A 12,729-nucleotide genomic window follows, 5' to 3' on the forward strand; every position below is an offset into this window, starting at 1 on the left:
CAAAAAGTAAGAAAGAAAAGGGATGAAAACTTTCCCATGAAGGGGAGAGGAAAGGTTAGAGCGAATCTCAATGATCCCTATCGCTCAGGGCGGTATGGGGAAGGGAATCGTGCTGTTAGGCTTTTGGACACAGAATGAGTCTGGACGAGGATTGAAAGTGACTGAAGCCTAAAAAGAAAGAAGATTTTCATGGGGAATTGGCCTGGCAAATAAGTCCCAGACTTAAGCCAGGGGTGGTGGTGGGAACGAGGAGTTTGCTACAAACATTTACTGTCTTGGTTGAAATGAAATATTTACCTGAGTATTTCCATAATCTTTTTTAAGTCGTCAGAAATTATAACTGTTATTTGTTTTAAAATATCGCCTGTACCTGTAATACTTAGCAATTGCTCGAATTCGAGCAACAGCTACACTAGTTTTAATTTTTATAACAGTTAGTAAGGCATGAAGGGCAAGATAAAAAGTCAATAACACCTCTAGAAGTAATCAGTGGTAAAACCAGTGCTCGAATTGTGGGGAAATGGAGTTCTGGTACCTCTCCTTCAGAAAGTTAAAAATTGGCATAAATAGGTCAAATCATATTTAATAGGTTACAGTTCCGGTACCTAATCTTTTGAAAATCGAGCACTGGGTACAACTAAATATCACAGTTGTCAGGCTCATGAAATGGATTGCTTATTCAAATGAGCAATTCCTTGTATCTTGAAATTCTAATTCTATGCTAGACTATACTGTACATGTATAACAATTTTAAAAGAAATCCTACAAATACTTTAAAGTAAATGCAGATAGATGAACCCACTTCGAACCTACGAACCCATAAAGTGATGGACCCTCTTAATTCAGAATGGTAGGTAAAAACTTTTTTTCTTTATTACTTGTCACAATTCAAAGCTAAAACAGCTAGTAGGTAAATCAAGTACAAACTAGCTAAAATGTACCAAATCTTTACCATCTAGCATCTAGAGCACGGTGCGTTTCCTGGTGAAGCCTGGGGGGTAGGGTTGAAGCCCTTACAAAACCAGTTCTGAGGCACTCTAACCACCTATCCCTCAGGCTTCACCAGGAAATGCACAAGCTCTAGCATCATTACCAATTCTGTGGGATTCCAACAATACTATTTGGAACTAAAATTACCTGATGATTGTCAAATTCTTCTGCCAAAATGGATTCAGCGTTGAACGCTCGAATGGTGGATAATCCTTGAAGAGAGGCATTCAAGTGAGAAAACACCGGGCTTCTGGCTAAACAAAACACACTACAAGTAAAATTTGTAATTTACTCTCTCAAAAACAAATTACTAAACTTTTTAGCTTGTTTTATGAGTATTTTTTTGACATTCAACAAATTTTAGACTAAACAAGACCTCAGTCTATTGTGGATAAACTATTTCACATCATAACCTATTCTTTAACACTTTTTAAGTTTGTCGTTATAAACTGGTGATCAATAATGTAGATGAACTATTATGTTTCAGTAAAATAGCTTTTGGATATGATTCAACAATGTACTTTTAGTTAATTCATCTTACTGTATAAATCACGCCTATTATTTGAATCACGATCAAATAAAGTTACTAAAATAATTGCATATCTTCCTTTGAGATTAGATAAACTTCATATTTAAGATGCAAAACATGTTTAGGCAAGCAAGCTGCATCCTGTTTAGACATTAATTTCAAGGTAAAATAGTACGGTAAGTCTTAAAAGCAATTACAAACTGACTAGCACTTAACATCTTAAAGAATACACACAGATTACATAGATACCTAAGAAACCTTTGGATTAAATAATGGAAACGTCTATTACAAATATTTCTGTGTATTCACAGAATATGGTTACTTACTGATTCCTTCCAATCTCTTGCATCCGCGAGATGTCTTGAGGTAGTAGTTTCTCAGTACAAAGCTGACATAACCGACCACCAACGTAGGAATCAACAGCCACACGTTGACCAGTGCCAGGACTCCTACAATGCCAACCACCGTCAGTCCAATCTGTGAACATTCAACCCGTCATAAGCTGAAATTGAATTTGAGTTGCAATTTATTGGAAAAAATATAACATCTGTCTGGTGATATATTCTATCAAGTGCCACATGTCACTTGCAAGTGGGAGTGTGAATTTTGTACTTTTTCGTGTTAGAAAGTGATAAGTTTGGATAGGTATTTAGAGTATTTAACACCAATATATATAAATAATCTGTGTGTATTAGACCTATGTTTGGATAAGATCACAGAGAAGTAAGGTACAGAGGAAATATTTAAATAAGTGGTTTCTAGCACTAGTCGCTGGTGTTCAGAGCAACGTCCAACACCGCCCCCTTGCCCTCATTGTACAAAACGGTGGAGGAAGAGCCTGTGCCCTAGCTGTGTAAAAGGAATTCCCGCACAGTGCTTTTCACTCCAGCTCTTCCTTGCCCATCACAAGTATATTTCCTGCACAACATATTAGAGCTGAAAGTGCACAGTTGCCCCATAAGCAAGTTTCCTGTGTATACTTCTCTCTGTGATGGGATAGAACGATATTTGAGAGAATAAAATTGGCAATGGAGTAGTGGCTTAAGTCAACCCAATACAGTAATTGGCGAAAATAAAGATTTATTGGAATGACATCCAAATTATAAAAGGGATATTTATTAAACAAATATTTCAACAAACTGCAACTTAGCTTCAGCCAAAATTAAACACACACTAAAATGACTGAGAGGAAAGGTGTTGTATTTATAGGTGACTGTTTTACATGTTATTTGACTGTCAACTTGCCTGCAGTACATCTAGGAGTGAACTGGGTAACATCTCATCAACTGCCCCCATGTCTTTTGTAAACCTGTTTAGAATTCGACCTAAAATACACAGAAAATGTTAATTTCTTTCCTCTCAAACTGACTGAGTTTTCAAAAATTTAGGACTTTCTCAAATAACACCTAAGACAACCAAGCAACTGATTTTTTTAAACACTAAATAACAAAAGTATAATCATCAAAGGAAAATTAAAATAAAGTTACTTTATGGTAGAAAGAAGTCCACCAAAAAAGTAATAATGATTAGATAATACATAGCGTTGATGAGAGGAAAATAAAATGAGTAACAAATGTGCTAACATAATTTGACCCAACTATATTCCATTATTTAGTTATGATTTACAAAAATTTAAAACCTCATTGATCATGATTTTGGCTAATCTGAGTTCTGGTTTTGCGATTTAGAATAATGTATTGTGTCAATTAACATTGGGGCAAAAGGTCATGAGATTTCATTCTCGGCGATGTGAATGAGGTCTCTGAGGTTCTGGGTTCAAATCCTGCCAGTCCCCAATAAGCTGTGTGGTGATACACAGTGACCCTGTAGGCCTAACCTGAAATATTGTGTGAAAACTGTTCTGAGCTAAAGTCTAGGATAACAAGATATAAACAAAAAACTTTAAAATAATATAAATAACAAAATCTAGCAAACGCATCCCTAATCCAAAACCATACCTGCAGGATTGGTGTGAAAGAACCTCATTGTAGCTCTGGTCACTGAGGCGAACATGTGATTATGCAGCCACATGGAAGACCGTGTACACATATAGAAAAACATGAATGAGCGAGTGAGAGAGATGACAATAGTGGCAGCAATGAGGACAGTGAACACGATGATGCAGGTTTGCTGCGACACGTAGACAGGGAAGTCTGGCTCAAGTGAAGTGGCGTTGGCTTCTCGGTGGTACACATACTCTTCTAGGTTGACCCTAGTAAAAAATATATTGAGTCGATAAAACTCCTTAATCATAAGAAATGTTTTTTAACACACTTTGTTGAGGAAACGAGGATCTTATTTCAAACATTAAAACTACCTTTTTTATTTCTTTTGTATGAGTATTTTTGGTCAAATATTTGAAAACTTTTTCATCAACAACAGTTATGAAAATCCTTTTCAGAGGATTATTTAAGTACACAACCCATCCCTCAACTATTTTTCAAATCTATATTTATATTTACAAAATAAAATTTTTGTAAATAAAAAAAAAACATTGGACCAACTCCTACTTGCACCTGCTAAGAAAAGGATTAACGTGCATTTAGCTCGGTATACTTAACTTGAAAATTTAAATTTAGAATACCAAACTAACTTTTATTTAACGACAAAATTATATTTTTACCAAATCATTATGTGATCTGTAATGAAAGTATTTCACATGATAAAACTTGGATAGCTGTTGGATTCATAACAAACTAAGTGATGTAATATTAATGTGATGGAGCAGTTACCAATAGTTGAGCCAGTAGTCTCCGGCACTGCCGACGAACTGGGTGAGGCAAAACATGAAGAGAAGAAGTACCATAGAGGTCCAGTGACCTCCACCGGTCAGATAAGTTCGGAAAACTCTACCGGAAACAGTACCTTCAGTGTGACTTTCCTCTACCATCTCTGGCCCTTGGCTGTCATCCTACAACAACATACGAGGGTTGTGGTGTTCATCAAGCTCATGTCGCGACCTAGCAAACTAGCTCAGACCACCGCTGTCTCATTTACTCCGTCCACTGCCATATTAAATAAATCACTCTGTTGTGGGATAAAAGTCTAGTCATAGTACCGAAGAAGATGTGAAGGAAAGACCCCCGTCAACCACCAGAAGAACAAGACAGTAGCAACCCCCCGGCCCCACCAAGTATTAATCACGTTCTGTGATCATATTACTGTGGTTTAAGGAGTCAACCGCAATTGAAGTCTTTTGCCAGTTGACAGACATGAATGAAATCAGTGTTTTCATTTGACAAAGAGGTGGCTGAGGTGGTTGTAAACATTTACACATTATGTACCACATTTTGTTTAGTGTAGACCGGTTGTGGTCGTTCATCAGTCTTGTTTGAGGCAGAGGCCAAAATGACAGGAATTTGACATGTGGATCACGGTGCAATTAAACGAGAGATTGCAAAACCAAAAGGGGAGGTCTATATATCACCATCAAAGACAACAGTAACCCCTAGTAGTCTTGAAAATGCTGACCAGCAAGCAATCATTCATAGACTATATAGCCTCGATGGAAACAAATGAACACCTGCATCCCACCTAACTGGGTAAATGTGTACGGCCTTTTGTGAGCTTCCTGAGCCACTTATGCAGGTTTTTACATCTTAACACTTTTCTAGATACACATCTGTCAACTGGCATGATTTCAATTGGGGTTGACCCTAAATCAGGAATGTGATTCAAACTTGGCAGGGGCATCCATTTTACTTTAATACCTCTTTTGCCAATTGGAAGAGACTATGGTACCATAAGGGTGGTATGCAATACCTACTTTCGTATGGTAACCCTTTCAAAGAAAAGTATTAAAGTATAAGTATCCAACTAGACCAGTTGTGGAGTGGATGAAGTAACGAACACGACGGCGGTCTCAGATTTGATATAGTTTTCTTGGCCACAACAGTTCTTGGCGGAAACCTTAATTTACGGACAATTTTTTTTACATTTACATCAATAGCATCGCACAATTGAGGCATTTGAATGTAATGCAAGATTATGTTTTACACACAAAGCACAGTAGACTCAATGTTAAATGGAACTCTACAGCATTTTCACCTTGCGATAAGGCCCCGGGTACGATATGAGCGGCGAGCGGCATGAGCGGCGCCGCTCTGACATCGGGTCTCATTTGGTTGCGTGCAAATTTGTTGAGGGTGGCCACGATACGTCTGAGCGGCGAGCGGCGGTGAGCGGCACCGCTCATGGTTCCAAGTCAAAATCGATTTTCGCGAAAACGCCGCTCGCCGCTCAGGTGGGTCATGCTTCTGTTCGGCCTAAAATGACAGGGAAACAGCAGCAAACATGCGATACGAGTCGATACGTGAGGTGCAGTCCAGGTAATGTTTGTGGAATGACCAGCAAGGAAGTTTTAAAACACTTCAGTCACCAGAAAAGTATGGGAAAAAATTATGGTTAAGGTTTTTCTAAAAACTAAGTTTTTCTTTAAAGGCAAACAATTGTCAGATAGCAACCAAAGTTGCAATACGTCTTGCAGGTAAGCATAGTTTACCATTTTATACTAAACTAACTCATAAAACTTGAGAAATTTCATGAGCGTTATAAAAGTGCCGCTTGTATCGTAGCCACCACCGCCGCTTACGTGCCGCTCAGGTTGCCGCTCGCCGCTTGCCGCTCACCGCTCGCCGCTCGTATCGTACCCGAGGCCTAATTCCTTCAGAACAACTAAAACTTTCTAAGATAAACTAAGATAATCTTATTTTTCTACTTCTCCCAATTACCGGATAAGAGTTGATGCAATTGTTTCAATAAAATGTTTTGAGTTATCCTTTGGAAATTAACTTGGAACTTTGACCCTATTATAGTTAAAACTTGCATACCTACAATTTTCAAAATGTTCAAAGGAAGATGTTGGAATGTCTTTGACTGTTGACATGTTTCTACTTAAATTAGTCTAAATCAACTAAATGAAAATCACAAACCTTTATAGTTGTTTGTTCATTAGAAACTGCTAAATTCTCTACTTCGTCTCTATCAGTGATCATCCGGCTAAAGTTGGTACCTGAGGATCGTAGCTCCTTATAAGTTCCTTGAACAACAACTTTACCCTGAAATGGCAAAAACAACTCTAGATTATGATGGAGGTCTTCCTATTGATATGAGATATCTAGTAAATAAATTGTTGAACGCCGAGAGGTTATAGAGCTTGCTTGGGAATCAGAAGGTCCACAGTGTGATTCCTATTAGAGTCTGTCTTTTAGGACCCAGCTGTCCTTGACTCCTTGATCATATTTTGATATCTTTTGATATTATCCTGACTAAAGAAACAGCTGATCTTAGTCAGTAACTCCGCCACAAGACATCTTCCTAATTCATATTTGCTTAAAAAAAGTCTAGTTGTTTCTCTGAAGTGAGAATAGTGAAACGTAAATACTTTATTAGCATTGCTGGACTTTTCATTACTCACTTTTCAATCATACGTTTGTGAAACTAAGCAATTGCTTGGAATAATATTGGAAACCACAACTTGTACGAGTAATACTCATTTGGTTCCCAAGATAATAATTGTAGAATAGTTCCAGAGCTACAGCAGTTGAGGCATTTTAACCTAGTGAAATGGTGAATGCTTAAAGATTTAAATATAAAAATATATCTTACACTGTTAAGTAACACTATATGCTTGGCCGATCCCAGGAACTGTAGCTGATGAGTGACAAGAATTACTGTCTTTCCTTTCAGGAAACCTGCAAAGTTCAGACACAATTATTTAACCGATAGCATTTTAAAATAAACTACATCATCATCATTGATTTGCCAGCTCTTGTCCCGTTATTCTGATAAGCCTCTTCCGCCCTGGTCTCTCTAGGTCAAGTTCCTATTCTTCCCTCAATGTAAAGCTTTTCCTTTTTTCAGCATTAGGTAATATTTAATGATGTTTTGCAGCTTTTTTCTCAACCAATAGCTTATCTCTTTCGGCCAATTTCTCCATCAAGTTAAGTTTAAGTCACTTACATTGTCCATCCTTTTTACCATCTTCTCTACTCATGATCAATAATGACTAGCGTATTATCAAAATATTAGTAACCATTACTTGCCATATTTTAGTGCAGAATAAACTTAGACCTTTTTAACATCACCAATAAAATTTTCAACCACTAAAAACCAAGCCTTTAAAAGAATTGGAAATTCTGCAGCCTGTTTTGATGTGTGTTTTTATGTCCAGTTAAGTTTGAGTAAGATGATGCACACTAAACGTTTTTCTTGTATTGTAGGATCAATTTTATGGTAAGCACTGTTCTCTTTGGTCATGGTACAATACGACAAGCAACATTTATAAAATAAGTAGATTTATCTGGTTAAAATAGTTTTAAAGTCGGTGAAATAACAAGAAATAAATACCGTAGTAAATATAAAAACTCAAAACATACTCTAAATTAAACAGAAACATCTCAAAATTAATACTCTTCGGCCCATCCATAAGGATCATAAATCCATATGAGAATATGAATCTAATCTTTTTCGTCCAATTTAAAATGTACAAACCTGAAATGCATTGCTCAAACAGATGTTTTCCCACATGAGTGTCAACTGCAGATAGTGGGTCATCCAGTAAATAAACATCTGCTTCTCTGTAGATTGCTCTGAAAAATCAGCTGTTATTATAATTAACTACATTCCTTTTGCGGTTTTAGTCCAAACTGTGGTTAATGTTCCTATCTCAGCACAGAATTGATGGGAAAATCTAATATCTAACCTCCTTTTTACTTTTTTCATGGTGGAATATGTCTGCAATATTTCTGGTCATAAAGTAAAACTCACTATCACCAAATTAAACATTTGCTTTAGGAATATTTGGAAAAATTGTATTTAACTCAAACTTGTTTCTAAATACGGTAATTATTTATGGTTACACCAATGGTTAAAATATGTAGCATAAAGCACGTAGCAGAGTATCACGTCCTGAAATTATATAATAACAAGATACAAGGAACTGTACAACCCATTTTATTCAACCATTTTAACTGAATGAAAAATATATAAACATAAACATTAAAAACAATAACATAAACCATGTGTGTTAAGAAATCATAATATGTTGATGACAACTCCTTATTAATCCTCCCCCTCAAATTTACACGGCCGAATGTGGTTAATGTGCCTTCTCCAAACCTGCCCATTGTCCATCTCGATTTGATAATGCACCAATCCTTCTCTCCTTCTTACGTTTCCAAATTTCCACTTTCCGTCTTTCCCGAAATTGCGCACCTGAACTCTGTCCCCCACCCGAAACTCTCTTTTGATTTTAGTACATCCGTCGGGCATTTCTGTGTGATCTTGGGGTCTCTTCAGAGCTTTTGATGTAACGTAGGAGGTAGGGCATTAAGTAGCGTGAATGTCTTTGTAGTTTCGTCTGATATGTGTTTCAGGTGCATAAGTACTTCAAGTCTTTTTGTAAAATTGTCAAAAGATTCATCTTCACTGAAAGGTACAAATGAAATATGGGATGTTGAAGCTGTATTGCCAGTAGAGTTGCTTGCATTACCATTGATTTCTTGAGTTGTATTCGAAAGTGAAATAGGTTTCAACTGCCTCAACATAATCTTCAACTTAATGAATACTTCTTCAATGTCCATCTTGTAATTTACTTCTTCATCCAGTTCTGTGTCGTTTATTATTAGTTCTATTTTCTCTTGTACTTCAAGAAATTTAGTCCATGTTGAGTCCAGAAGTTCTAGACGTTCGTCAACTTGCCTAGGATCAATTTCATGATTGTTCAGCTTGTTTGTTAATTTAGTCAATTGTGCCTTGATTGACGTTCTTATCCTTTTGTAACTGTTTAAATGTGATGTAATGTCAGTTGACTCCATTTTGGTTTTCCTCGTCGCCAGTTATCACGTCCTGAAATTATATAATAACAAGATACAAGGAACTGTACAACCCATTTTATTCAACCATTTTAACTGAATGAAAAATATATAAACATAAACATTAAAAACAATAACATAAACCATGTGTGTTAAGAAATCATATGTTGATGACAACTCCTTATTACAGAGGTTTCATTATTTTTGTTAGGGTTTTTATTCAGGATATTTTAATCCAGGATTTTTTAGGATTTTCTGGCTTACCTGAATGGGAAAGAGCCCACTATGGTATAAGAAATGCAAAACACTTTACACTACTCACTAAAATTTTAATGTTGACACGGAAATAATCTTATTTTTAACAAAGTCTTATAAAAAAAAAATATAAAGATTTGTTTTTATGCTAGAGTGGAACCATACACATTCAGATACTGTAAGCCTGTTATCCTAACAAACAATAGTAAAAAGGACAATAGTCTGAATACGTAGATGTCTCAAATTCCTAAAGGCATTATATACAGGGTGGCCGAAAGTCCCTTTAACACTAAAGGTAAATTCAATTGGTGTTGATTAAAACCGTAGAAATCTGTTTTAATGAGAAATTTATTGTGGACTACACCAAATGAACATAATTTTTAGTCCAAAACATCGGCATGTATACCACCATTGTCTCGGAAGCTTGACTTGGTGCCAAGTTCGTTGTCAAATGCATTTCAGCATTTCTGGGCGGGACTCGTGCAAACGCCGCCCTTACTCTCTACTGGGTGTCGCCACGTCCTAGGGCTGTGGCGGGGGTTGGGAAGAGAGAGTAAGGCTTCGTTCTCTCCTCCCAAGTTCCATTACTACTCACGCACGAATATTTGCTGATTAGTCGTGATTATAACATTGTAATACACACTGCAATATTGTGTTAAGAGACTTTTCGGCCACCCTGTAGATTTTCTTTATAAGCTCACCTGGCCAGGTTGATGCGGGCTCGTTGGCCGCCACTGAGCACAACGCCACGATCTCCTACCAAAGTCTGATCGCTGTGGGGCAGCTGAGAAAGGTCTGTACGCAAGGCACAAACATTTATAACCTGTATACGTTAATATCATTAGCACAATGTTGAGAAACTGAATCTTTTAAGACTTCGGAATTTAAAATGTACGGTAATTATTATTTAATTGCCTAAGTAGTCTTAAATTTTACTTAATAGACGTGCAAAATGGAAATCTTGAAACTAATTTCATTAACATCAGCTGGAAATAATTTACGGACAGTTTATTAAACTCTTTCCACCCTAGGGGATATATTTCTAAATTTTTTCCATACTTTGAAAAGAACATTCCAAATTCTTATACGACACGTTTTTGGCAGACAAAAACTCAGTAGGGACAAGTAAATAGTAGCAAAATGATCAGGGGAATTAAAACATTCTGTCAACCCTTTACCTCGCCATTTACTCAAATATTAGTTAGAACTCTCCGACCATGCCTCTGACCCAGACAGGCCGAACTCCTCCTGAGTTCCTTAAAACTGAAATAGGATCTAAGCCATCTTTGTTTACTTTTTTTTTTTTTTTTTTTTTTTAAAAAAGAGGTTGGCGGCCTCTTTTAACCTTGCATTTGCCCGTCCACATAGACTAAGCGCCCGTGCGTGGATCGTTTACAGCAAAGCAAGGAGTGAGCCGGTACAGTACAAAGGTGAACTGTACTGATAAAATGTTATCGGCAGTGACCAGGATCCGAACCCACGACATCGCTGCCTTGGGCCCAAAGTCCGCGACGCTACCGACTGAGCCACCGACTCACTACTAATATTTCACACATGAACAAACTAGCATAAACAGTTTCTAATAAAATACAGATGTTCAAAGTGAAATAATAAATTATAGATGTAATAAATAATATGTGAATTGAATAAAAAGAAGGCTGCAGGTATTGTCTTCATTGGAAAGTATTTTTTAATACTGAGAAAGTCCAATTATGATTGAATTTAAAATAAAAAAATATTAATTTGCAAATCAAATCATACAATTAGCTATTAAAATGTTGATGAGAAAAGTTTCAGAAACAGGGATGGGGGTCAATTTCTGATATTATTATTTACTAACCGCCTGATATCGACTCTCATCGTACTCGCTGCTAAATATGATGTTTTGACGCACACTGCCATCAAACAGCCATGGCTCCTGTGCTGCGTAAGACACAGAGCCTCGGACTTGTACAGATCCTGCGCAGACTGGCAACTCTTTGAGTACAACTTGCAACAGAGAAGACTGTAACAATCAACATCACAATTTACACATGCATGTAAATATAATGAGCTGATACAGAAAAGTCTATTGTCTTCACTTACCCCTGTTTCTAAATTGTTCTTTCTTGTATAACTACAACTACATAACAGTACAGTTTCTGTGTGGTTCTCCAGTATTAGGCGGGGTTTGTACTGTAATGATCCTGTCTTCTTTAAGGTAATTTTTTATCTTAAGACGGGATAAGATTTCAATTCTCAAAACATTGTGAAAACTCCTTTTACTAATCATGATGGAAAATCTCTTTAATATCCTACAAATAACATGAACTCATCATTAGGTACCTAAAATTAACATCCAACAAAGAAAGCATTATGTGTTTATTTTTTAGGTACCAGTCTCATTATGCTATCTAACTTACATTTTTTCTCACTAAAATAGCGTCATTATCAGGGCCGGTTTAAACCATACGCGAACTACGCAGCCGCATATGGCGCCACGAAAAAGTGGCGCCGTGGCGCCAACGGAACAATTTTTTTACGTGAACAACATAATTTTGTTTATTTTCGCTCAGAGCTCAAATATACCACAATAAAGGCATTTATTCTGTTTGTACCAACAGCACTTGAAAAATGTGTAGGGTATATTTGTACAGCACTACAACTCAAGGACTCAATGCCATTAATTTGCAGTTTCAATTTTGTAGTGAGCTGACGCTCGGCAGCGTATGGCGCAGCGCCTGTGGATTTCATTTCACGACTCACTCACTCATGCTCGAGATGAGATAAGCAAGCGCGCAGCGCCAATTGTCACAACAAGAAACTTTCCCCTCCCTTCCCTCCCTTCTGACTCTTATCCTAGAGCAGAGCACTACGTTGCATTGCACTCTTTTAGTGTATTAGCGTGTATCGGTATCGTAATGACGTTGTTTTGATGATTCATGATTGTTGATAAGTGAATGATTACGAGTGTTTTAAGTATAATTTATAATTAGCGCATTAAATAAGAAGAAAGTGTAAACTGAATAAATGAGTAAAACATCTAGCGAGCCGATACTAAAAAAACAATGGCAGAAAAAAAACGTCTGGCAATTAAAAAGGGTAAGGCGAATTTGGAAGAGGAAGATGAAAAACAAGCCAAATCAATGAGTAGATTTTTGT

General features: G+C 36.9%; 1 protein-coding gene across 1 annotated transcript in view; it reads right to left on the reverse strand.

Moving 5' to 3' along the window:
- The window catches only part of LOC128992490 (probable multidrug resistance-associated protein lethal(2)03659), a 76,646-nt gene that overhangs the window by 35,651 nt on the left and 28,266 nt on the right, over positions 1-12,729 (reverse strand). Inside the window, exons 11-20 of the mRNA XM_054416082.1 lie at positions 11,429-11,593; positions 10,290-10,411; positions 8,012-8,109; positions 7,127-7,212; positions 6,451-6,576; positions 4,252-4,430; positions 3,478-3,731; positions 2,765-2,844; positions 1,846-1,996; positions 1,138-1,244 (exon numbers count right to left, since the gene is read on the reverse strand). Coding sequence (XP_054272057.1) covers positions 1,138-1,244; positions 1,846-1,996; positions 2,765-2,844; positions 3,478-3,731; positions 4,252-4,430; positions 6,451-6,576; positions 7,127-7,212; positions 8,012-8,109; positions 10,290-10,411; positions 11,429-11,593 — 1,368 coding nt within the window. The remainder of the gene's footprint in view (positions 1-1,137; positions 1,245-1,845; positions 1,997-2,764; positions 2,845-3,477; positions 3,732-4,251; positions 4,431-6,450; positions 6,577-7,126; positions 7,213-8,011; positions 8,110-10,289; positions 10,412-11,428; positions 11,594-12,729) is intronic.

This window comes from Macrosteles quadrilineatus, unplaced genomic scaffold (genome assembly GCF_028750875.1).
Source record: "Macrosteles quadrilineatus isolate MER2022 unplaced genomic scaffold, UCM_ALF_1.0 Scaffold_4__1_contigs__length_99947679, whole genome shotgun sequence".
NCBI lineage: Eukaryota > Metazoa > Arthropoda > Insecta > Hemiptera > Cicadellidae > Macrosteles > Macrosteles quadrilineatus.